Raw genomic sequence first — 27,611 nt, forward strand, 5'->3', positions numbered from 1 at the left:
CTACTCTACACTGTTCAAAACTCACATTTGAATCATCAGTGGCACATTCTTTAGATATAAAAATCATACTTATAGGTTGTGAGTCAAAACAGCCAGCATTGTAGGTTCAGGAAAGAGTCCTCTGTTAAATATTTTGCACACACAAATATTTGGTTTGAACTGTTCTGGAAATGTGTTGTAAATACAACTTAACTACTGATTTCTAGTTGTGCACTCTTTTGGAAGGCCAAACAAAGTAGTTTCACTTTCACAATGAAACACACAGCGTCTCCATATCAAATGGCAGCGGCAGCAACAATACTACAGTGAGAATCAAAGTCACTCCTTTCTTTGCATAAACATTTGGGCGGTGTTATGCAAATCTTCCCACACAGTGATGTAGACATGTGGGGGCGTGTTTAAACTAGATGTTTTAGGAGAGTGTGGACAAGTGTTAACTTTTATAAAGCATATCTCTTTGTGTTTGAGACTTTAGTCTTTGCAATTTAGGGATCTTATCTATGCAAGAACAGTTTGTAACACTTCAAAGAGTAAGGAAAACTTGAAATTGCATTATATGACCTCTTTAATCTCGACTAGATGGTTGGTGAGATCATTCCCTTCTATACAGATTTTACATTTATTTTTTAATGTATAAAATCATATGAAAGTACAGCCTACATATTTTTCAGATAACAACAATTTAGTTAAATATTGTAAATAATACAAGTAACCCCCTCTTAAGTCCTAGACCATAATTTTGTTGTTAACATGCTACTGTAATATTTAACCTGTTATATTTTAGGCTAATATCATATAAGGACACTGGAAGACTCTCAAGGGTCATTGTTTTATTCTCTGTCCTCTTACTAAACGTATTTATAAATACACTATGAATCGAAATGTGAATTCACTGTTTTGGTCATAAAAATTAGCATTTAAAAATGCAGTGGCTACTAAAATGCGTCAAATCATTAGTTGGGTGGAAAGTCCCTCTTTGTGTACGCTGATCTGTTCTCTTTTCGGTTGTGTATATTATTTTACTGAGTGTTTTAACTGCTCTCTGTCCTCTAATGTCTGCGTTGTGCCTTTTTTCCGGAAAGTGGGCGGCTTGAAACCGCCTGTGCTGAATAACATTGGCTGTTCCGTTTTACCCCCTCCGCGCTCAGGATCCCGGAAGTAGCCCTGTGAGATCATGGTAAGACAGCGGTACAGCACTTTGCGCTGTTGTGGATGTTCTTCTGACAGCTCCGAGTTATGCAGCAGCATTGTAAAATGTCAGGCAGTCGGCGTTTTAGAAATTAGAACGTCAAAAAACATTCAATGCAGTTACTAAAGCAACGTTGTTGCTTAATTTATAAATACTTGCTCTCCATTGCTGCACGGTTGAAGCGTCACGAGAGCTGATGCTCAAACGGTTGTTCCGTCCTTTATGTTGATCTGCGCTGTAGTTTCGTAGTTCCAAGACGCCATATAACGCTTTATATAACGTCAATATCAGTAAAGGGTGTACCTTGAAAGCATGTTTAACATACTCGCTATCTGATACAGGGCTTTAAATTTTCAGGAGGCTGTCTTCATAACTTAGATGGCAATACAATGAAATATTAATATTTGTAAGTTTAATGTGATTTGCGTTTTTAGATTTTAAAATAATTCCTATCAACATTTCAAAACCAGAGATAACTGCATATTAAAATAAACGTTTATATGTAAATCATTGATAGGTTAAATAATGGAAATACTATAATTTAATTAGGCTCTACATTGTTTGACCAGGCCAAACAAGTGTTGGGCCCTGCAGGACTCAACCAATGGCGTGAGTTCGGGGCGGGACTATCTGTCTGACCAATGGCAGCTGGTGCATGTATGTGGGGGAAAACCTGTGTGAAAACAGTCAGTGTCTTAGGGGGGGTTTATGCGACACCATTTTCAGCTAAAAATAAAAATTTTGTTTGTGGGTTTCAAAATGCAAACTTTTGAAAACAAACTTGTTTCAAAGTGGAACTTTTTGATAACACTGTTTATCTCTGTGGCTACATTCATACTGCAAACATTAGTGCTCAGTTGCGATTTATTGCTGATTTATTTTAATTTTTTTGCATGGCTATTCACATTATCATTTTCAAATGTGGCCAATATCAGAAGCCAGTGTGAACGAAAGACGGTCCTGAACTGAACCACTTGTGCAAAAGGACGATAACAAGACGACATGAAGCTCTCTGTCATACTGACGCAGAAACGAGATGTACTGTATGCATATACATATGAAAACAATGCAATCATCAACAATAAACAGCATTTAAATGAAAACTGCCTAATGTTACCGAGTGAAGTGGCTAAGGTCTGTGCAAGCTTTGGGGGTGAATTCCGTTTTGGTTGTTCAGACTGCGGTCATGTAGCAAAGTTATGAGCTTAATTAGATTTAATTCACACTGTGATGAAACTAAATTATCGGAGTCAAATATGAGCAAAAAAAAAAAGATTTGGATCACATTTTCAGAGTGAACATTTCTGAGAGTCCAATTCTGTAGTAAGTACTAATTGTTATTTAAAGAATTTCCCCACGTCAGAATTGGACTATAGCTAGACACACAGACACTGCTGATCCATTCAAGAGTGTGCACATTTTGTTTATTGCTTCATACACTGTAATTAATCAAGCCATGTTGAGTCCATTTAGTCTGGAGTTGTAGATGCTCACTAAACCGACTGATCAGTGAAGATGCAAATATACCAGTTTGTTTGATGTTTCTCATTTCTGCTTGTTCATGCAGAGGGGGTGAAAGAGGCATGAGCAGGAAAGGGCCACTTAGCGAATCAACCGTTTCCTCTTGAGTAATTGAAGCCAGAGCCACTGCTGCGATCAAGCAGCCTAAAGTTGTGATGGAATTTGGATTTCAACGACTCCAAATGTGCATGTGGATTTGTTGAGAGATCTTGGTCAGCAACAGAACTGTCCCAATTTGCTTTCTTAATACAGATTTCTGGTGTAATTGTGCATGTTTCATTTGCGTGTTATTCCAATGATCTTGTCTTCATGGTGCAATCAACTCCTGATGGACAAAATGACGTTGTATTACCTCATATTTTTTTCTTACACTGGAAATCACATTACAGAAGTAAAATTGGTTGGGAGTGGTATTTCATTTTGACTTGACAATGTTCATGTCGACAGTGATGTTCTGAAGCATGATGTTGAAGGGATCTTCAGTTATTATCCATTTAAATGTTCTTCATCTTACCCTCAGATGGCAGCTGAGAGAAACCCTGTGTCATGTTACCTGGATGAAAGGACCTTCCGGCTTTGCTGTCAGCTCTTTCTCCAACACTCTGAGACCATCAAGGATGGCTGGAGCTGGGAGCAGATCAAGGTGAAGTGAATGTTTGAGTAACTCCACAAAGACTGGGCCTACTTGTTCTCCTTAGAAGATCATTATGAAAGAAATAACCTGAAGTGTGAATCTCACAGAAGATTTGGTATTTTGACATTAATTTAATGTCATTCCAATGACATTCCCTGCTGATGTTCTCCCTAATTTTTAGTTTGTCACTGCAGTAATGTTTAAAAGGACTGTAATACAACTTTGTTTACATTACATTTATGTCTTTAGAAGATGCTTTATCCAGAGTGAATTGAGGAACATAAAAATAGGCATTGTTTAAAGGAATAGTTCACCCAAATATGAACATTTACTCACACTGTACTCACCCTCAGCCCATCCAAAATGTAGATGAGATTGTTTCTTCATCAGAACAGATTTGGAGAAATGTAGAATTACATCACTTGCTCACTAATGGATCAACAGCAGTGAATGGGTGCCGTCAGAATGAGAGTCCAAACAGCTGATAAAAACATAACAATAATCCACACCACTAGAATCAGTCAATCATCTTATGAAGTGAAAAGCTGTATGTTCATAATTCATCTTTAAGTAATTTTAACTTTAAAATTTTGCTTTTGACAAAATATGTCCTTTATTCATAATAATTCTTTCTCCTGTGAAAAAGTCAAAATTTAGAACAGTTTTGGACTGTTTTTGTGTGTAAATTGTGCTTAATCTGTGCATATTTCTCTCCTGATTCAGACAAGATACATTTTTCACAGGAGAAAGCAATATTATGGATAGAGAAATCTTAGTTTCTTGCAAACACATATTTTCTCAGCTTTTTGGACTCTCATTCTGACGGCACCCATTCACTGCAGAGGATCCATTGGTGAGCAAGTGATGGAATGCTACATTTCTCCAAATCTGTTCTGATGAAGAAAAATAAATCTAAATCTCGGATGGCCGGAGGAAGAGTAAATTTTCAGCAAAATTGCAATTTTGAGTAAAATATTTCTTTATAATGTATATAATAAATAAAAAAAACATTTTTATACATTGGATTTTTGACAGGTTTTCTGCTTTGTTCTAGGGCACTGATGAAGGCTTCATGAAGAAGACTCTTCTCATCCCTGTAAAATCCAGTGTTTTGCATGAACAACCTGAGAGTTCCGTGCAGGATGAAGACATGGTGACGGATAACATCCAGGTTAGACAAGTATCACTATTTTCTATTACTAATACTTAGGATTAGTGATTTGAAGAGACCACTGAAACCAAATATTAACCTTTGACGAGCAAGTTAACCCACAGCACTTTGTCTTACCCATTTTGTTCTTAAAAGTGTACTGTCTCTGAACCATGGGTTGTTCTTGGGTAGAATGAGCCCGTAAAAACCCTTAACAAAATGGGCCACCGTTGCTCAAATGAAGACTTGACCTAAGTGTTTCCCCACATACTGAATCAATTACCTGAAGGAAACACTTTAACTAAATCCTGGGCTTTATAACCGTCCTGGGTTTAGTTTTGGAAAAACTTGCTAACGTTGGCATACGGTTTCATGTGACTGTTAAGATGTTTTTTCGCTCTTTTGTCCATCAGGGTGTTAAACACATGATTGTTTAATATTGTCTGCACACTTCATGCATTCTCCATTTGGAGAAAATGGTTGTGTGTGACATATTTCAACTTTAAAAAGTATTTCTTTGAATCAGGTAGTATCAGCAAAATATTTTCGTATACTGGTCTAAATGACTCCAAAATGGGGGTTGTGCCTTGTGGCTGATTTTTCTTTACCTCCACTCTCAGCCCATTTCATTAGTAAGCCCTTCCGGCTGATTGCAAATGACTCGACTTTGCTTATTTAGATTCAGCTCACACACTCTAGGGAAGACTCGACACCTTCTCCTTTCATGAAGGAGATTTTGCCATATTTCATTGCTATTGAAGCAAGCAGTTTTTGTTTTTATTAAGTAACTGATTATAATGCAATCCAGTCTGATATTCTGTGGTTAAGGCTGGTCCATTGCGCTAATTATTAATGCTTTTCACTACATATCTTTATATATGTACAGTATTTGCTCTGAAATAGTATTTGTTTTGAGCAACTTCCATAGGCAAACTAACAAACTTGCTTGGTCTAAGATATACAGTAAATAGTATTATAGTAAAATTATATCATGTATATTACTATTTGTAGATATATGAAGAAAAAATTAATTTAATATACAGTCTCTTTTGTGCTAAAATAAATAGTACTTTATTTCTAAGTATATTATGTAAAGTATATATTCATCGTGGAAGTCATTGTTGTGTATTTTCAGTAAAACAAACAATTTTACTGTAAAATTTCCCACTGCATTATGGTTATGGGAATTTGGATGGGAATATGTGCTAAAAGAAATAATGTAAAAAGAAATAATATAATTTTTAAAGTATTTTTTCATCATGGTACTATTAGTTGTATATTTTAAGTACAAAAAACAACAGTAAAATGTCCCAGTTCATTACAGTAATGAGATTTTCAATGGGAAAATATACTTATATCTCAAGCTAAAAATATAATTGTTGTAAAGTACCAAGAAATAGTATAGTGTATTATATAAACTGTAAACTGTTTATTCATCTAGGTAGTATTTTTTTATATAGTACAAAACAACAACTTTATTCATTATGAAAGGAAAAATGTGCTTAAATCTCAAGCAAAAAGTATAATTTGTTGAAATATGAAAAGAAATAGTATATGAAAAACAATGTAAAGTTATTTATACATCATTGTAGTGTTTGTGTATTATAAGGTTAAAAAACAACTTGGCAGTAAAATGTCCTAATGCATTATAATAAGAAGAATTTAGAAGGAAAAATATGCTTAAATCTCAACCAGAAAATCTTGACGAACCAAAATATTCGTAATGTTTTTTTTTTTTTTTCAGTCTTTTTGCTGTTGAGGTGAAATGCATGTGAGATTTATTAATTTCTGATGAATTACTGATTCACCAAAAAGGCCAGTATTGTCTGCAGTGATACCAACTCAACATCAGCATCTCCTTTGTTCACTCATAACATTCAAGTCTTGCGTGCAGTCGTGCCACAGCGCACGTCACCTGACATGCTCTGCATAAAAGAATATTTAGAAAACTTGACCTTGGTAAAGACTGTTCGCCAGCAAGCAGTAGCTTGCAGGCTCCAAGAAAGCCTCTTTTTTTCCCCATTGTTGAGGAAAGGAAGAAAACAACTCCAAAAAAGATCTGTGGAAGATTAGAGAAGCCAGGACCATTTTTTTCTTCTTTCTTTCTTTTTTGTGGCATCCTGTTTTGAGTGTTGGAATTCTTTTAGGGAGTGAATAAATGCCTCACTCAACAAAAATCTATCAGGGTTAACCTTTTCAGTGCCACTCACCTGACGTCTGTGGAGCTGTGCTCAATGTTACTCTTTGTCTCTGAGCACCTGTACATGAAGGGTTCATTTCTTCAGTAAAAAAGAATACCCGTCATTATAGTGTCTTCTTTATGTTCGTAGGCAGCAGAATGTGCTTCTCAACTGCTTCCAATTATTACAGTTATTTATTGTACAAAATGTAACCAAAATGTCACTGAAAATAATTAATGTTTATTCGTATACAGGTGCATCTCAATAAATTAGAATGTCGTGGAAAAGAATTCAACTCAATTCTGAAACTCGTGTATTAAATAAATTGAACGCACACAGACTGAAGTCTTAGGTTCCTTTAATTGTCTCGGGGTGCAGTGTCATCTGCTGTTGTTGCTCCACTGTGTTTTAAAACTGTGTTTTTAAAACCGAAGTCATTGCACCCATTTACCAAGAAACTTTGGAGCACTTCATACTTCCTTCTGCTGACCAGCTTTTTGAAGATGCTGATTTCATTTTCCAGCAGGATTTGGCACCTGCCCACACTGCCAAAAGTTTGTTAAATGACCATGGTGTTGGTATGCTTGACTGGCCAGCCAACTCACCAGACCTGAACCCCAGAGAGAATCTATGGGGTATTGTCAAGAGGAAGATGAGAAACAAGAGACCAAAAAATGCAGATGATCTGAAGGTCACTGTCAAAGAAACCTGGGCTTTTATACCACCTCAGCAGTGCCACAAACTGATCACCTCTATGCCACGCCAATTTTGAGACCAATTTGATATATATATATATATATTTGTGTGTGTGTGTGTGTATATACATGTAAACGTATATATTCAGCCAATAATTCAGCATTGAGAAGTTTTTTACTTTTTTTTTTGTAAGTGTCTCACTCACTAGAGTCTCTGGTAGCTGCTTTATAACCACATTTAAGAAAAAGCAATCTATAATTGTTCCTCAAGAGATGCATGCAGAAGCAATAGGTATTTTAATCCTTTAAGTGCGAAGAATGTAAACGGAATTACTAGGATAATTAAACCCATAATTAAGGCTTATTTAGGTTAATGAAAGAGCCCATCCTTCATCATCCTCTGAAATTACCCAGCCAAGCTCTGGTATTCAGGTAAGCGAGGGGAACATCTTCTACTCTGCTGTTGCACGTCTAGTATTGATCTTCCTTTTGACAGTGAAAAATGGAGTGCATATAAAGTGTATACCTGAGCTCATGGCTCTGTTAGTTCTCTTTAGATGATGCTATTTAAAGTGTCTGCTGCAACATGCCATGCAGACCTTTGATTTGCTTGCATGTTTGTGGAGTTGAACAGGTGCCGTCGTTTAGCGATTACACCGTTACGTCTGTACACCTGCGTGAAAGTAAACACAGCAGCGTTTGAATGACAGCAAACTGCGGCGGATGCCAGAAGTTGTTGCTAGAAACACATTTCAAAGTTAATAAACGGCCCTTTTTGAACTTGACCTTTTGAAAATTTTAAGCGGTGCACAAACAGCAGCTGAACTTTTGTCCTTTATTTGAATTCCAAATGCAGTCGAAGAGTCAGTTATGCAAAGGTTGAATGTGAGCTTTGAATATTCGTTTTGCTAAATGAGTTCCTGCCACGGCGGACCCGAAATTGAATGCGTTTTCTGCTTGCTTGTGTGCGCTCTGTTTTTATAACTCATCGTCCCAAACATTATTTTACAGCCTCTGGGGGAGATATTTTATCTAGAAGTGCAGGTACTGTTTGGATAAAACATGAAGTCATTGTTTATTTGACCAGCCTTCCCTCTTTCCAAACCCTTTCATTCCTGACAGACGTCGGATGTGAAACAGTAGTAGTGTGTCTCTCAAGACTGCACTTGTATGGGAGGGAGGAGATGTTATCAGTGGAGGCATGGATGCATGAACAATCCTTGCGTCTGCAATGAAGCTGCCAGGGATCCAGCCCCCTCCGCTGCTGATCCATCTTGTCGCTCAGACACTATAGCTAATTAAACCTGCATGTATCAATGTGGACCGCAAAGGCCTGATGTCATAACATCTCAAAGCCACCTACTTTGTAAGAAAACACGTCACAGGTGCCATTTAGGAGTGCAAAAAAGCATTTGTAATGTAAAGACTTAATTACAATAAAATTGTATTATGTCTATTACAATCAAGCTATTGTTTTGTAAGGTGAAAGCCTACAAATCAATAACAAAAGTAGATGCATTTAAAGGATCTATTATAGATAGTTGAATCTTTATCTTTTTTTATTTACAAATAAAAAATGGTATTTATAAATTTATATAAATATAAAAATACGATGATTATAATGTTAATAATTTATTTCAAAAATAGAAAGAAAACATGCTGACCTAGGCTTTTGAGTGGTAGTGTATATTGTTACAAAAGATTTCTATTTTAAGTAAATGCTGTTGTTTTTTAACTTTGTATTCATCAGAATCTTGAAAAAAGTATCACAGGTTGCAAAAAAAACATTGATAATAAATTTGCATATTAGAATGATTTCTAAAGGATCATGTGACAATGAGGTCTGGAGTAATGGCTGATGAAAATTCAGCTTTGCATCACAGAAAGTATTTTAACAAGTCATTTTAAATTGCAATAATATTTCACAATTTTAATGTTAAAGAATTTACAATTTTACAATTTTAACAATTTTAAAAGTTTAAGAGCATAAGAAAAATTCTTATCGATCCCAAACTTATGTACATATATGTATGTGTGTGTATACATACATATTTGATAAAGATAACAATTAGTATTTCTTTAATATTATTCAAGGTCAAATTCATTAAAAATAATGGTAATACTTTAGAATAAGGTTCCATTAGTTAATGTTAGTTAACTACTTTCGTTAACATGACCTAAGCAAGAACAATCCTTCTACAGCATTTATAAGTCTTAGTTCATGTTAATTTCAACATTTACTAATGCATTATTTAAATCAAAAGTTGTACTTGTTAACATTAGTTAATGCACTGTGAATTACCATGAACTAACAATGAATAACTGTATTTTCATTAACTAACATTAACGAAGATGAATAAATACAGTAATAAATGTATTATTCATTGTTTGTTCATGTTAATCAATACATTAACTAACATTAACTAATGGAACCTTATTCTAAAGTGTTACCAAAATAACTAACTTCACCAAATGTTAGGGATGCTCCGATCGGCCGATCGTTAATGCGCTGAAAATTAACGTGATCTTCTCTATTAACAACGGCTCTGTGTAGTAACAGCTGCTCTATGTGAAATCACGCACCTGATGGAATTAACCGCTGATTAGAAAACCGGCTTTACGGACGAGATGCGCGTAACGATCGGCCGATCGTGATCGGAGCACCCCTACCAAATGTATAACTAACTAAATAAATACAACTGGTAAATACAAAGGGTTTCTTGCAAAATGCTGCAGAGCCTCGAATCATTGAATCACTTCTTTTTCATTTGGTTGTGTCACATTGCCTTTACAACTATCCAATTTAACTGATTTACTAAAACAATTCTGACTTTCCAAATTGTTACATGAAACAGCCACATAGCCTTTTGTTGTGTTACATCGCTACTCGTCCATAAAAGTAGCTTGTTACCGGTGAAGCTATGCTGTGATGTAGTCTCTGATGTCTACAAGATGTGGTTACAGTAAGCTAGTTGCGTCACTGTTTTTTAGTTCTAGTTATTCCCCATTAATGATTGTGAACTCCACCCAAGTATGACGGCATCCCTTCCTGTTTATCTGTGTTTGTGCAAGTTACAGCGCCCTAAACCTTTATTCCACATTCTGACAGCCAATTAATCACTAGGGGTTGCAGGTCGAGAAAGAGCGGGAAAATCCAGTGCGCACCACCCGAAAGAGAGGTAACCTTGGTAAACAGTCTGCACAACATTTGTGCATGCAGACTCGCTCGAGGGTCCTGTGCATGAGACCATTACTCATGTTCCGCAACACAAAGGGTGGAGTGTACAAACTCCCTCAACATGTCAACAACATCCAAAGAATGAAGGATGCAAGAGGAAAGCAAAAAGGTAAACACATGTTGTTGCTCACACAGACTGCTGAGGAAGCCTTATTTTCATCAGTCAAGTTAGAATGAAGTCACATGTTAGTCGAAGAATCACTCGCGTATGTCACTGGCTTTGGGTTTGGTATCACAGCTCAAAGTTAATGGCAAGTCTGCACATGTACCATGGATCAGATATGCGATATGGCGCCATACATGACTTCTTGCACGAGGAACGTCAGTACATTTTCTTGCAGAAGATCATTGAAGTGAGGTTAACAGAATTAGCATTTATGTGGCAAGGTTTCATATCTGTTGTAAATCAATATAATGAAAATGTATCCATTCACATGTGCACCCTCAACCTGTTTGATTTCTTTTGGAGCAGAAAAGGAGATGTTTAGGAGAATGTGCTGGCTGCTCTTGTGTGGACTCTGAAAATGAACACAGATGCATGTTGTTGACCTCCAAACACTGTTAGAAACAACTTTAATCAACTATTAAGTTTAGCCCACAAGTTGTAAATAAAGATTATTGAAGTATGTTTTACTGCAATATGCAATTTCAGTCTATCTTCTTCAAAATTCCATGTTTAATGTATTAATTGCCATTTCTTTGTTTTGTTTTTTTTATATATATATATATATAAGAAGTTATTCATGCTGTAGCTCATATTTGCACGCATGTAGATTTAAAAGACTAAATGTTGGTCTGTTCCTCACTCAAATCTATTGTTTAACTTCAGTAAACTTTGAATATAGGATTTAGTTCATATTGGCCACTTTTAATGTTTTTTTTTTTTTGTTTTTTTAAGAGCTTAAATTACTCATTAAAAAGTTTGGGGTCTCTAATGCTCACTTAGGCTACACTTGCTGCAAAAATACAGTAAAAACAGTGTGAATATTAGTATAATATAACAATTTCGAATTACTGTTTTCTATTTCAAAGCTGAATTTTCAGCATCATTACTCCAGTCTTCATATCACATGATCCTTCAGAAATCATTCAAAGATGCTGATTTGCTGCTAAAAAAACATTTCCTAATATTAAGATATTCTTATTATTTATATATGCACTTTGTTTGAGGAATTTTTGATGACTGTAAAGTTCAAAGGAACAGCACTTATTTCAAATATAATGTTAATCTTTTTTTAAAACATTATTAATATCTTTATTGTCACTTTTTCCAAATATAATGAATACAATGTGTAATTCTTAAAAAAAAAAATCTTAATGACCCCAAACTTTGTGTACAACAATTCTGTAAACATTATAATACATTTATAATTTATTTTGTATTCTATGGATAGAAATATACATATGAGTTTATAACAACAAGATTGTGATTGAACTAATGGTTAAATTTAGTACGATGTCTCAGAATTTGATTTGATATTCATTTATAGAAGTTGCCATTCTTTTTTGTTGTTGTTGTCACATTAATGTTTTTATATTTGTCATTGAATGGCATGAGTCTGTCTCTCTCACTTTCTACCCGTTTCTCTCTGTCTTGTTTTCTAGGCAAACGTTGAGGATGAAACGGCTGGAGTTCAGGCAGTATGTGAAATTCACGCTGTGCTGCGCTATGAATACCACGTTCTGTATTCTTTCAGCTATCAGATCCCTGTCCTCTATTTCAGAGCCTCCGCGTTAGGTACACGACATTCTCGCTCTCACTCCATTTCTATCATTAAACTGCACAGTCTTGTTTATATGCTGTTTGCTTCCCTTATCAGTGTGTGTATTTCAGAACCCTCTGCGTTCTGCTTTCTCAGTGTCTGGTTTTATGTGTGCTCCAAAAACAGACTCAACATATACACTGAGATCCCATTTCGACGGGGGTGTTTAGTTTTTACAAAGCAGGCAGCACGGTGACTCACGTCTGTGCTCAACAAAGTTTGACTTTGTGCTGTAAATACATTAATAGCTGCCATGTAAACATTTTTGGAACTGTTATTGAGAAAGTTAACAAATACACACACGCAAGCGTGATCCATTTGAAAGTGATCACTCATATTGTCTGTAAAAAAAAAAAAAAAAAAGGTCATTCTCTGTTGCAGATGGGCAACCCCTGTCTCTTGAGGAGGTGTGGAGGAATGTTCATCTGAACTATAGACAGAGACTACAGCAGGGACCCTGGGACACGCTGACCCAACAGGTAACCTGTGTGACATCAAGAGTGGACTGAATTTGTTGAAGAGTCTTCACGAAGACACATTTTGCAGGTGGCAGTTGCTTTCACATTATTATTCTTTCTGAAGACTGGAGGAATGATGCTGAAAATTCAGCTTTGTATCACTGGAAGAAATTCCAATTTTAAAATATGTTCAAATAGAAAATAGTTATTTGAAAATCTTTTTTTTTTTTAAATAAATTTTATAAAAAAAAAGCTTTGGTGAGAGTTAAAGACTTCCTTTCAAGAACATTAAATTATATGCACACAATTGTAATAAATTGTGTGTGTGTGTGTGCATGTGTGTGTGTTTGGTAGAAGAAAAAAAAAAGTACTGAAAGAATGAAGTTGCTAAGCAGAATTGCAATTGGAAAAATATATCTTACATTTTTACTATATCCATGAGTTGTACACATTTCCAGTCATTTCCATATCGTCTGTACAACCGTTTATGGAGACTTTTGTGTTGTTTGAATAACCTTTCTTATTTTTTCAGTTTATTATTGTCAAATCACTGATTTCAGATTTACTCTGAATGGAAAATCAACATCAGGACTAGCCTTTTTAATGTGTTTTCTTATGCAGTTGACATACCTGTTAGTTTCACGTGTTTATGCGAAAATCTTGTGCATCAATTCATGCAGCCTTTGATTGATCAGTTTACATGTCAATCAGAAACCCGTTCCTGTCTTAGTGGGCAGTTCTTGCTGAGAATAAGCTGCGATGTAGATCAAACTTCATGCTGATAGTTGGCATTTCCTTCTTGTAGATCTCTTGGAGCATTTGGAAAACCCTACTCCGGCTGTTTGGTACTGCTCTGCTTTAGGCTGCCAGGGATGCAGAGCAGTAGGCATGATTACAGCGAGATATTGAATGGATGGAGAGAGTGGAAAAATAGATGCGAAAAAGGCTGATTAGAGGCAGTGTAGGATATTAGAGGAGAGGGATGGCAGTAATAGCAAAGGGAGAGATTCGGGAAGGGTTGAGGGTCTCGAGGATGGAACACTGACGCAGGTAAACATGAATGACTCACATCGAGGCCTTATGAGCAGTGACGCCAGTGGACTCTCTCTCTCTTTATCTCCTGCTCGGTCTCTCGTTTCCTCTGTTTTTGCCCTCTTATATCTCTCAGTGTTCTCTTTATCTGCCCAATTTTCTCAAACCCAAATCGCATTCTTAGCATAACCAATAATGGAGGTACCAAAGTAGATTAGGAAGACACAGAACACTTCACTCTTGAGGATGCAATAAGGCCCCTAATGTCGAATGTGAACATGTAGTCTGAGACTGTACACTCTCAAAAATAAAGTATGTAAGGCCGTTTCTGCCACAGAAGAGATGTAGAAATTGTAAGGAAAAAGGTCAGAATTCTGTTTGTTTCTCTCAAAAATTGTGAGGTATAATGTCTGAATTGCGAAGATAAACATTAAATTGCAAATCTAAGAAGAAAAGTCATGTTAATTCTCAAGTGCATTGACTAATGTTAACAAGCAGGACTTTTGATTTTAATAATGCATTAGTAAATGTTGAATTTAACATTACAGAAGTCCCTATTTCAACAGAACAAGACTCCGAATAAAGTGTTTAGTGTCCATGTTCACAGCAGTTTGGTGTGTGTAGTGATTTGGTCTGTTCTCCCATGAGGCCTGTAGATGAAGTCATGATAATTGACTAACAGAGCTGGAGTCGTGCCGCAGTATAGGAGCACGATGGCACTGCTATTCACAAATAACCTGAAAAAGCCCAACTCTATACCGCTGATGCTAACAGTGAGGGGCTGTCGGGGGAATTTGAAGAGTCAGCACGTCTTTGGTGCTTGAACAGTAACGGAGCAATGCATCCAGACAGTTGATGTTGTGAATTTTAATGCGGGTGGTGACAGAGCATTGAGCTTGTTTTTATTTGCAGAGTAGAGGAGATTTTTATTTATTTATTTTCGGAGGTTTTGGATGACTGGATTTAAACGGTGCTTATTGACATCTCACTAGAGTTGGTGCTCAAATTGTGGATCTGCAAACCTTTTTTTCAAAATGGCTTTCCTTAAGTCTATTTGGATGTTAAAATATATACTTAGAAGAATGTTTTCAACACAAATTAAATGCGCAATCACACATATGTAATGAGCATATCTGCTCCTCTCTCTGTACAGTATCTTCTGCTCTCAGTTCAGCTCTTTTTATTTATTTATTTGTATTTAATTCCAAAAAAAATTCTTGATGTATATTTCAGATTAGATCAGTTTACAGATGTTAAATTGATTGTAGATTTTGTTCCTTGATGATTCGAGATGAAAGCTCTGTTCAGATTGTTCCTCTGCCTTTGTTCCAAACGTCTTCCTAAGTATGACTTCTTCAGATGCTCCATAATAATCTCTCTGTGTGATGGTGTAGTGCAGGTCTCTCTGCTGTGGCATTATGGGATAGATAATTCCTCCATCTCTGCTGTGCATGAGTGCCCTCCAGTGTGTGAGACTCACTCCAGAGCGGCTCAGCAGGGTGCCAATGAAGCCCATGTGTCGCATGGCAGATTTGCTTAAATCTGCCTCGTAATTTTCTTTTTAATTTAGCCGAAGCTTTGAGCGTAATTGAATTCAGGTAGTGAAAAGTATCGTGTGACTAGTTAACACTAAGTTAAAATGGAAAAACACATGTTTCGGCATCGTTTTAATGGCTGCGTTACAGCGTGTGGCAGTGAGAACCTGTTTCTAATAAAAAATGAGGTCAGAATAGACATTAAAAAAAAGCTGAACGATCTCTCTCTCTCTCTCTCTCTCTCTCTCTCTCTCTCTCTCTCTCTCTCTCTCTCTCTGTGTGTGTGTGTAGGAACATCCTTTACTGGGCCAACCGTTTTTCATGCTTCATCCATGTCGCACCGAGGAGTTTATGAAACCTGCTCTGGATTTGGCACAAGCTGAAAACAAGTGAGTTTCTCGCTGCTGCAGCTTTAGTCGTCTTGCGTTACAGTATGTGAAATGATGACTATTCTGGGTTCAGTGCATGTTCACATTTACAGAAGTATTCCTTTTAACATTTTAAAGTGTTATTATATTATCTCATAGTGTTACATCTGTGTCAAGTCACCTTTATTTATATAAAGTTCTATATAATACAGATTGCGTCAAAGCAGCTTTAAAGTAATAAACAGGAAAAACGCGTGCTGATAATGCAAGAGGATGATAGAAAACAGTAATTTTATTAATTAAAGTCAGTTCATTGTTGAGTCAGGGATGTCATCGTCCATTGACTAATTATTAGATCTGGCATGTCCATCTATTATGTTAGTTAGATATGAGAAGATATAATCATTTCTTAATTTGCAGCATTGTAATATGGGTAGATGCTCTGATTATCTCATCTGTTTTCAGGAGGGTGAACTATATCGTAACTTGGCTCAGTGTTGTTGGACCCGTCATCAGGCTGGACGTCCCTTTGAGCTACAGCACCGAGGTGTCCGCTCCAGACTGAAGCGCTTCTGCTTTGACCTGCTCTGATCTTCCTGTCTGTCTCAAACTCCACAGACCCAGAGGACGTGCAGAGCACATGCACAGTGTCTCAAAGTGGCCAAGAAGTCTTGTTAGAAGTGCTTGAACATTCAAGACGCCAAGTCTTTAAGTTCATAAGTTAGCCCAAGGATACTCTTAATGTTTAACGAAATTGTACTAAATTCATATACTGCTATTCAAATGTTTGGGGTCAGTAAGATTTCTTGTTTATCAAGGAAACATTAAAGGGGTCGTATGATGCGATTTTCAATTTTTCCTTTCTCTTTGGAGTGTTACAAGCTCTTGGTGCATAAAGAAGATCTGTAAAGTTACAATAAATTAAAATATAATTTTTTTTATTTTAAATTATAATATTTCGCTGTATGTTTTACTGTATTTTTTATCAAATAAATTCAGCCTTGGTGAACATAAGAGACTTTAAAAATCATTAAAGAATCTTAGTGTAGTGTATACAAAGTGAAAGGTACTTTTGCTCCATATTATGTGATAGATGTCACTGAAATGCTTTGAGAACGATCTGTTAGAATTCCCATTCAACCCAGCTGCATGTGTTCAGAGGATGCATGTACACAACCTGCACTGCTGCCATCCTTGTTCATGGGAAAATCATTTAAATACAGGGATTTGTTCAGAAAATGAACAGTATGTGACACTGTCATTAAATTAAAAAGGCAAACAATAGTTTTCTCTGCTGCTATTTTTTTTTTTTTTTTTTTGCATTTTGGAAGCATTGTACAAATCCTGTAAGAGTAGCTGTGTGTGCAGGCATACGAAGGATTGCTATTCAAACATTAGTCTGGAAGTCTCTCTTCAGCTGCGTAGGTGTGTGTGTGTGTGTGTGTGACTCAATATATTTTCCCTCACTGGTCAGGTATTGTGAAGCATACAGATGCGTTTTAGCCTATTTTTGGCATTTCAGAGCACTGGAATTGAAGTACATAATGATTTGTATAATCTTGCATCTAATAAGCAAAGTAAATAGTCTAATATATTTTTTGTTGTGTCTCCCTGTAGTCTGACATTTCTCTACATTACGCAGCCAAGTAGTATGCTGTGCCAGGACATGGTTTAAAAGTTGAATGGAATCAAATCCCCCTGAAATTGTGAGCATCTGAAACGGAGGAGATGAGTTTAGAGTCCGGAGTTTGAGAGAAGACGGTGAAAGTCCTCAGTCAGCATGTCTAAATGGGGCGCGCGTCTCTCAGGGGACTGTATCAGTGTTGGTAAGGAGGTCAGCCTCCTACCCGGAGCATCTCGCTCTAATGGACAGACAGGAATGATGGAGGGGAGAGAGAGAAATACATAGATGAAGCACGGAAGAGAAATGTTACCTGCTTCATAAACAGAGCAATTCTTAAAGATTTAGGTCACCCAGAAATTAAGGGCTGTCAAGCTCCATTATAGTCTTCAAATCTTTTCAAATCTGTGTATTTGAAATTGAAATGTCCAATTGATGTTTGGTTTCATTTGTGTCTTGAATTCATTTCTCACACAGAGCTACAAGTCACATATGGACTGATTTTATCCCATCTAATAAAAATATGTTCTTTGAACGTTTTGTTAATGTTAGTTATTAAATTACAAAAACGTTCTCTGACATTTTTCCTTTTTATCGGGCAGAAACATTACAGGAACATTCCCTTTTATCATTATGGGAACACTTTTGAATGTTCTCAGAATATATTAACAGTAAAACCTTCCATGGTCCATGAACGATGTATAAATAACATTTTTGTACTGGAATTTTGAGAAAGTGGGTTAAAGACCAGATAACTTTGAATAAATGTTCTATAAACTTTCTGTAATGTTGAGACAATGTTAGAAAAAACATTAAGGGAACGTTATTTTTGAATGCTGGTAACTTTTTTTTTTTTTTTAAGACTAGACGAAGATCAAACTAAAGTTTCAATTTACATGAATGATGTTTGTTTTTGTGCTGACATTTTGAGAATGTTAACTAAAGACCAGATAACTTTGAATGACCATTGTATTAACATTAAAGCAATTACATTTCAGCATTAGGGGAATAGGCTACTTTTTAATGTTTTCTGAACATTCCAAAATAACTATTAATTAGTAACATTTAAGTTAGTCGAACCTTTAGCATTTCTGGATGAGAGACATGAGAGTGATTAAATGGTAACTAAATAATTGATTGGAATAGTAAAAAAAAAACAAAAAAGCCTACTTTTTGTCATGTTCTCACCATTGTTGTGTTTCGAAACCACATAATGTCCTATGTTTTTATTGAATAAACTGCCACAATTAAAATGAATAGCGACTGTGAATCTCCAAATATGAAAAAAGAGGGCAATAAAGTAATCTTGATGAAATATGAGGTGTGATTCAAGTCTTCTAAAGCCCTACCATAGCTTGGTGTGAAGAACGGGGGCAAAATGTAAGTCATTATTCACTTAGATTTCAAATGTCATTCAAGTTTGCCTTCATATCCAGTAATTTTGCAGCTCAACAATTTCACTGTATTGAAAAGAACAGCGCAAAGCATCATTATTTATTCTCCGCAGAATGCTAATGACTAGCATAAACGAGCTAGCATGCTCCAAAGCGCATGATGTTGAGTAAATTATGACAACATTTTCATTTTTTGGTGAACTCTTCCAGTCACATTTGCTATTGACTGTGTGCAGAACGTCTAATTGACGGACGTAGTAAGTTTTAAACATACCTCAATATTATTATTATATCTGGAGGAGTTGTTACATTAGAGGAAAGGAAATTAGAATTGCCTTAGAAACAAATATCCATTTATTTTACATGCTTCACTGGAGGTATTGCTTAATGGAGTTTGATCGCTCCTAATGGAGTTGGGGAATTAAATTTGTGAAATGCCACCCTGAGCCTGAACGAGTCGCTGCTGACATCTGTTGGTCAGTGTGTGCTGTTGTTGTATTTTACACGACTGTCCACTAGGGGCCGCCATTGACCGAACAGCAAATTATTCAACACTGCAGCGACTCCACAAAAAGTTTTCGTCCCTTTAGCCACGCTTAAAATCATTTGATTGAATTAGATTACAAAATATAATGTCAAGTAGCATTTATTATAAAGGCATATAGCACAAGCTCACCTTTCAAGCATGTTTCTCAGGAAATTAAACAATATATTTTTGAACATTTAGGACAAGCAGACACTTGGTTGGAGATCTTGTTATCTTATACCGGTGTTATTGTACCATTATTTATATACTATTAGAGTATTTATAAATATCTGAATTAGCTTTTATTTTTATATTTTCATTTTACAACTTAATTTAAGATTGAATAATTTTGTTACATATTGTAATTTTAATTGTTCTTTTTCTATGTGGCATTCTTTCATTTACTTTTATTTAATTTAGTAATTTATTTCAATAATAAATAACATATTTCAGTTAGTTGATTAGAGGTTTTCTAATCTAATATTATATATATATATATATATATATATATATATATATATATATATATATATATATATATATTATAAATATTAATAATAATAACAATAATATTGCAATGACATTCAGGTGTTTTAAGTCTGAATTTATACATTATTTTCAGCTGAATTATGCATTTGTTAGTTTTATGTGTAGGCCTACTTTACAAATGCTGTTTTAATATTATTTATTAGCAGATGCTGTTATCCAAAAGGACTTGCACATGAGGAATACATAGGTGTTTATACATAATACATAGGAGGAATACATACCATGTTTTTTGGACACAAGCATGACGGAAATACCATGGCAGGTCTTTAGAGTACTTCACAGCAGTGTTATATTAGTTTTATTATACTCTTATAGTTGTAATATTTTGAATGAGCTTTTATTTTTATATTTTCTATTTTAATTTTATATCATTATTTAGTTTATCTTTATTATTACTTTGTATTTTAGCTTTAATTCAGTGACTAAAAACATTTTTTAAATAGTTTTCATTTTAGTTAACAACAGCAACAGCACCCTGACATATGAATATGATTATCAAGCTGTACTCACTGTGCAGAGCTAAGTAGAATGAAAAAAGCCAACAAACAAGGTTTAACTGTATTATTGGTTATGTTAACAATTACATTTTTTTCCCTGAGAATGTTTTATCTGGCAGTGATATTCCAGACAAGGAAGACCCCTTTCCTGCCCAAATAATCCAGACATCATCTTGGCTTCCTGCATGATTCGTATAATGATCAAACCCATCAGAACCAATCTCTTGCTTGTCTACACCAGACTTTCCAAAAGCAAGTAAAAATGGGTCAGATCTTCTTTCTGGATCAAACCATCTGCATTCGGTTTCCTCTTACATATGAGAATGGGGTCAGTTTGTCTGTAATATGTTACAGTGAGAGTCAAACTAGTGCATCCATGTTAGTTGCTTTAAAAAACTTTTGGGTTGCAATTTCCAAGCCTCTGTAGAGCACTAGAGTTTATTTATAATTAAATAAACCCTTAATTGGGGGTTTATTGGACCTTACACTTCAGTCAATGCCTGAAGCGTGAGTCTAGACTTGTTGTAAATGCTTGACTTATCTGACGTATTTACAACTGTATCATGCTATTGTAAACTATAATGCAGCCAGCATGAGGTATTATTATAAAGTAAAGGCATTACTGAGGTAGTAAATGTGATTTAATAGGAAAATTAGCTGCTGGAAACGCTCCAAACGATCTGCTCCGACTGATACGGGATGGTGCGACAGCCGCTGTTTGTTTTCCCACACACACACACACACACACACACACACACACATGAACACAGATGCAAATATATGTCCACTGAGACCTAAGTACGTAACCTTTGTGGAAAAAGCTACCGTTTCTGATTATGTCCTCTAAAAGACATCAGTGTTTACAAGGTTTCACTGATGCCAGCGGTGAATAAACAAAAACATATGGTTGTTTAATGTACCAATTATTATGCTAAGTCAGATTTGACCTTGTCTGAAATGAGAGAGAGAGACTAAAATAAACGTTCGATTAAAAAGTTGCTTGATTGCTTGACTGAAACCATAAAATAATCATACCTAAAACATAAGTAAAATAATAAAATCTCTCTATATAATATTTTAATTTAATATAAATCGACATTCAGTCTTTATGTATACTGTACAGCAGTTTGAAATTAGTATTATTGAGACACTATTATAGTTTTTATTAGTATTTTGAATCAGTTTTTATTTTTCTATTTCAGTTAAAGTTTTAGTAATTTTGTTGTGTGTTATTTTTGTAGTTTTTTTTATGTCTATAGAGTTTTATTAATTTAACTTTCAGTTTTAGTTATTTTAATACATAAAGTTAAGCTAAATTAAAAATGAGAAATGTAGCTGTGTCTATTTATTAATGTGTCTGTGTAAATGTATATATATATATATATATATATATATATATATATATATATGAACAATAAATAAGGCTGCATATATGAAAAAAAAAAATACAAATTAGATTTGTAATCAGCTTTATTGCAGTGATGTTTAATAGATTGGCAAAGTCAGTAAAACAACTAGAAATCAGTTTCTCATTAACCATTCTCAGTATCTCACAAACACTGACTTGTGTTGGAGTCTAGTCACTGTGCTGGATTTGTTGAGAAAAGGGCCTTTTGTTTCCTTCAGTATGAGCCTTTAATCACATTCTGGCTCTTTCTCATATACTGCCTGAGGAGTTTTGGCCAGTGTCATTGTTTCCAAGTTAAACAGAGTTTTCTGGGAAAGAACCAAAGATCTGTGAGCTCCAGGACCAATAGATGGCCTCATATCACATGGCACAAGGAAACTTCAAAGTAAATTGGACTCTGCTTATGGTTCTCTGAGCACTTATAGTCCATTCTTAGCAGTGCTTGCTAAGGCTATGCTTGAACAGAAACTTAACCCTAAGTGTTTAAACTTTGATGTGTAACTTGTCTTGCACCATTTGTGCAATGATATATCAGATTGTGTGGCCTTTTGAGAAAAATGTGCTATTATTATTTTATTGATGATTATTATTTTCAGACATACAGTTTTCACTTGGTAAATGAAAAATTCCCAGAGATTTAGATTGACGTAGGAACCCAAGCCGTGACTAGAGCCCAGAAATATCATAATCCAGACTTGGAGGTGAGCTCTTTTAACTTGGGCCTGTAAGTAATTACCTAGCAAGCACTAGCCTGCTAAACCTACTCAGAACTCATTAGCTTCGGCAAAAAAACATGCTAAAACAATTCAGCTCATATTAGCAACCACATAGCAAGCTAAAACCATGCAGAATACTGTAATAAATACATAACAACATGATTAGCCAATTGGAATACATGAGTAAATACTAAACAGGCAGAAAACAACTCAGAACATCCTAGCAAAGTTGCAGATGCTAGTGTGTTTTAAGTGGTTTCTATGCTAAAACCACTCAGAGCACCCTACCAACTGCTAAGCAACAAGCTAAAACCATACAGAAAACTTAAAATACCACATAATAACATGCTAAAACCACTCAGAACACCCTAGAAACCACATGACAACAGGCTTAAACAATTCAGAACATCCTAGCAACCACATGACAAACTTTTAAATTTCAATTTTAAAACATTCAACATAAAAACATTTTGTTAATGGAAAATGTAGCCTAATTTATGTACTAATGTTATTGTCACTTCTATCTCTTTCTTCAGGGGGACGTCACATTTAAAAATTTGTTTAGCTCCTCGCTAAGACATGCTAACCCATGCTAACCCATTGACAGCTGTGCTAAATCATCTGCTCTAAAAACATCAGTTTTCAGACTGGGTAGGATCACACAGGGAATTAGTAAAGCATTTAATGTCACAGTGGATGCACGTCTGAGAGCCCACCTTTTTATGCCAGTGGTGCTTTGTTTTTCCCAGCCTCCTCCTTCCTAAACTCTCTTTTCACTCCATACATGTGCATCTGAACTCTAAAAGCACAGCTAAGGGTTTTTAATGTACCTGCTGAACGATGTTACATCCAGAGAAACCAAAGAGAAAATCTGTAATAATGAGTTCTGTAATACCTGGAGAAAGCTTACTGTTAGCATTGCTATTCTTCAGCTAGCATATTTAGCCCTGAAAGTACACTCTATTGTCTATTGTATAGCAGCTTGGCAACAATGCAGAACTATTTTGATATTTGTTAATACTGGATTGGTTCTAAATGTAAAGTGAGTGAAATTTTACGCTAATATATCTGCCTCAATTCTCCTCAACACTGTGTCCCATGTTGTATGCTGGTTCTGATAAAATGCCCCCTCAGGTTTGGATCACAGTACAGGGAAATAGACCCATATGGAGGGAATCAGGCACTAGCGGAGCTGACATAAAACCAGATTTTCCAAGTACTTTGGAGAAGTGCACATGAAGGACAGCTCAGTTGCAACTGGAAGAAAGGTTATAAATGTTTCTATGTTGATTCATGGGTAAATCATAAAAGACTCTAAATTCTAATTGGATGGCCCACATTCAGTGTAATAGAAAATACTGTCAAAGCAGTTTTAAATTAATTGTCTATTAAAATGAAAATTAAATTAATTGTCAAGTTACCATGTTGCCTTTTGCAAGTGGCAACCATAAACAACCCACAGTATGCACAGTATGAACCAGGGGCGGCGTTAGGGGTGGGCTAAGGGCTGGAGCCCCGAATGTTTTCAGTAAAGCCCCGAATGTTTTTATTACCACCATGCCATCAATGAGTTTTCATGCCCAATAAAGTAATTTATATTAGAATTTAAATAAATAAATAAATATCTCTCGACTCAAGTCCACAGTGTCTGTAAATTTACCCAAGTAAGTACGCGTTTTATTCACATCCGACGAAAACCGCCCACTGGGTCTAGTGCTTTTAACTGACATGTAAACTGGCCAACCATCGATGAGCGTCTGTACGATCCAGCCAATGAAGTGAGATCTTTTGGAGGCAGGCGGTTTGTTGGCGTGTAGTATTTTACTAGATCAATTTATTCGAAAATTAAAATGGATATTTCAAAATTAATCTTCTTCTTAAAAAAGGAAGTAAAACCCCCCAGCCAAAACACTTGAATGCCAAGATACAACAGCTTACTTCAGGTATCTGTAACTTTTATATTTATTTTTCGGTTTTAAATTGTGTCTGATTTAGCGTCACATTTTGAACATCGAACAGTTAACGGTTGCGCAGCACAGTCTGTAGGGGACACACACACACACACTTTTTTTTTCTGAATGAATCATCCGTTTCTAACGAATCCATTGATTAAATGACTGACCGACTCACTCATTAAGGCAGTGGCATGCCGCCACCTAGTGGCAAAGTACCATTCTAATTTTTTTTTTTTCATAATTTCATATTTCTGTAGCCTATTCCAAATTGTATATTTGATACATTAACCTTCTTATGATTATTTATGCAATTTGTAAGTGCTGTGTAAGTCCTCCTTCAAAAATATAAGTGTATAGAGCCCTGCGTTTATAATTATACTTGGCTTTAAACACAGAGATAAAGTCCTTTGACCGGTATATCTTTATAGAGTAAGAGTATGTCAGTGCACTGCTTCATGTTTGCTTCTAATGCCTGTTCTACCAGGACGAGTGTAGCCAGTCAGGCTTGATTGGAAAATAAAATAAAACAGAGACAGAGACAAAAAAAAAAAAAAAAAAAAAAGTGAGATAGAGACACAACATCAGCATATGTGTCAGGACAAGGGATAAACTTTAAATAAAATGTTTTACATTTGTTTTTATTGTTTTTGTATATTTTAAACTAGGTAAATCTTTCTGATTTATTAAAATAAAAAGTCACATACATGGATCTCCACTCACCCTAGAACCAACCCTGCTTATGACAACAAACTGTTAGAAGAAAGGGATCATTGGGGTTCTATATAGAACCATAGGGTTCTTTACTCAACTCCAAAGAACCTTTCATGCTAAAAAGGTTCTATAATAACAAGAAAGAACCCTTTTGGCACAAAGGGTTCAGATCTTGAATTTTGTGATCATTCACATGCATTCATAAATTCATTTGAATACACCGAATAATGCAGTGAAAGAACGCGCTCAAAATGCACACGCGCACTAGTATGACTTCATCATGTAACTTTATATTAGCCTAGATGCATGCACTTTTTAGGCACGATTTGTTTAGTTTTTGAATATACTTGATACTGTTAAAAGGCACATAATTAAAACAAAAAATAGAGTTCACATTTCACACCTAAACAAGCGTGGAAAATGTAAATAACTAGCTACTAAATTAGTTACAAATGCCTATCCATATACAGCTATGATTTACGAACCCAAACTGACTCAAATGATTCGCGATCCCGCTATGAACTCCCGAACTGATTCAAATGATTCGCGATCCTCAAACTGACTCAAATGATTCGCGATCCCGCTACGAACTCCCGAACTGACTCAAATGATTCGCGATCCCGCTCCAACTCCCAAACTGGAGTCAGATGACTCAAATGATTCGCGATCCCGCTACGCACTCCCGAACTGTTTCAAATAATTTGCGATCCCCAAACTGACTCAAATGATTCGCGATCCCGCTACGAACTCCCGAACTTATTCAAATGATTCCCAATCCCCAAATTGACTCAAATGATTCGCGATCCCACTACGAACTCCCGAACTTATTCAAATGATTCGCGATCCCCAAATTGACTCAAATGATTCGCGATCCCGCTACGAACTCCCGAACTTATTCAAATGATTCCCAATCCCCAAATTGACTCAAATGATTCGCGATCCCGCTACGAACTCCCGAACTTATTCAAATGATTCGCGATCCCCAAATTGACTCAAATGATTCGCGATCCCGCTACGAACTCCCGAACTTATTCAAATGAATCGCGATCCCGCTAAGAACTCCCGAACTGACTCAAATGATTCGCGAACCCGCTACGAACTCCCGAACTGACTCAAATGATTTGCGATCCCAATACACATAATGCTATAAAAGTGTGCACATGGAGAGAAATAAACAGCAGATGTTCATGTTAACAACTTCTTTAACTTGAGCAAACGCTGCTAATACACATACATGTTAATAAAGTAAATAAAACAAAAAATGAATGTTTTAATGCTACTGAATAAAAATAAACGATCCAGTCGAAAGTCTCTGCTCATCATGACAGGACCTGGATCAGTGAGCTGCATCTCGGGCCGATGACGTCACTTCCATGGAGGCATGTTGTACACGCCCCGTCCATTGACTCCGCCCCCACGTCAAAAACGGTGCCACAAAGAGTGACGTGCAGAAAAGTGAAGCGCAAAGGAAAAATGGTATTGCAAGCTCAAACTAGACTCACACACAAAATAAAAGCAGCGTTGCAAATAAATTAATAGATATGACCATGGAAAATATGTATTGCAAAATCATTGCTTTCGCGCTGTTTCATTTGTTTTGCAATTCTTAATTTTTGTTTGCAAAAAGCAAATGTATTTTCCTCAATACTTTAAATAAAATGTTTTAAATTTGTTTTTGTTTTTATTGTTTTTGTATATTTTAAATAAGGTAAATCTTTCTGATTTATTAAAATAAAAAGTCACATACATGGATTTTTCTGGGCTAAGCCCCGGATCTTCACTCACCCTAGAACCACCCCTGGTATGAACTATTTATTCTTATGCTTTTTCTGATTAATAAATCAAACTGATAGTTCTGATTCTAATTTCTGATTGGAAGAAGCGGTTGTAACTGCACATATTGGTTTGTTCAAGTCCTCCTGAAGTTTAAATTAACTGGTTGGGAAGTCAATTATGAAATCTAGTGCGTTCCAATAAGTTTGGTCGGACCAAGATGGCAATGTACCTTTTCAACAACAACAAAAAAAATTACAGGATTAAAAAAAAAAAGACATATACAAAAATGATTAGTTAAAGAATGGACATTAAAGAACTACATCAAATTGTAGTCTGTTACTGATTCCAAACTACATCACAAAAAAACGTAGTTTACATGTAATCATTTACAAACTAGCACTGGCATCAAGTGTGTTCATGCTATTTATGTTTTTATTCAATGCCGTAATGGAAATTTTTATATATTGTCATATTTTGTACATGCAACTTTAGTTTACTTGTAAAAAATAAATAAAACTAATAATTATAATAATTTCAACAAATTTACCGTAAATGTATGAATGCCTTTTCTTTTGATGAACCATGTTTTCTCACTGACACAAAACTCTGGGCTTAAAGAAAATCCCAAGTTTCCCACTCGTAATTACAACATCTACAACATTACGCAACCGTAAACAACCTAAAATTAGGATAAT

The 27,611-nt window shown here is 35.6% G+C and overlaps 1 protein-coding gene across 4 annotated transcripts; it reads left to right on the forward strand.

Moving 5' to 3' along the window:
• The first annotated feature begins 1,078 nt into the window (after positions 1-1,078).
• LOC113054591 (ubiquitin-like-conjugating enzyme ATG10) lies at positions 1,079-18,641 on the forward strand. Of its 4 annotated transcripts, XM_026220243.1 has the most exons (9): positions 1,684-2,227; positions 2,757-2,922; positions 3,231-3,353; positions 4,399-4,515; positions 12,213-12,345; positions 12,752-12,849; positions 15,687-15,784; positions 16,229-16,310; positions 17,381-18,641. In XM_026220243.1, exons 3-9 carry the CDS (start codon positions 3,231-3,233, stop codon positions 17,411-17,413), a joined length of 684 nt encoding a protein of 227 aa, XP_026076028.1. In that variant the 5' UTR covers positions 1,684-2,227; positions 2,757-2,922; the 3' UTR covers positions 17,414-18,641. The 4 variants fall into 4 exon arrangements, with proteins under 4 accessions (XP_026076026.1, XP_026076029.1, XP_026076028.1 ...); XM_026220241.1 differs by lacking the exons at positions 1,684-2,227; positions 2,757-2,922 and adding an exon at positions 1,079-1,177; XM_026220242.1 differs by having other exon boundaries at positions 1,684-2,922.
• The last annotated feature ends 8,970 nt before the right edge of the window (positions 18,642-27,611 follow it).

The sequence above is a fragment of the Carassius auratus genome, chromosome 35 (genome assembly GCF_003368295.1).
Source record: "Carassius auratus strain Wakin chromosome 35, ASM336829v1, whole genome shotgun sequence".
Taxonomy (NCBI): domain Eukaryota; kingdom Metazoa; phylum Chordata; class Actinopteri; order Cypriniformes; family Cyprinidae; genus Carassius; species Carassius auratus.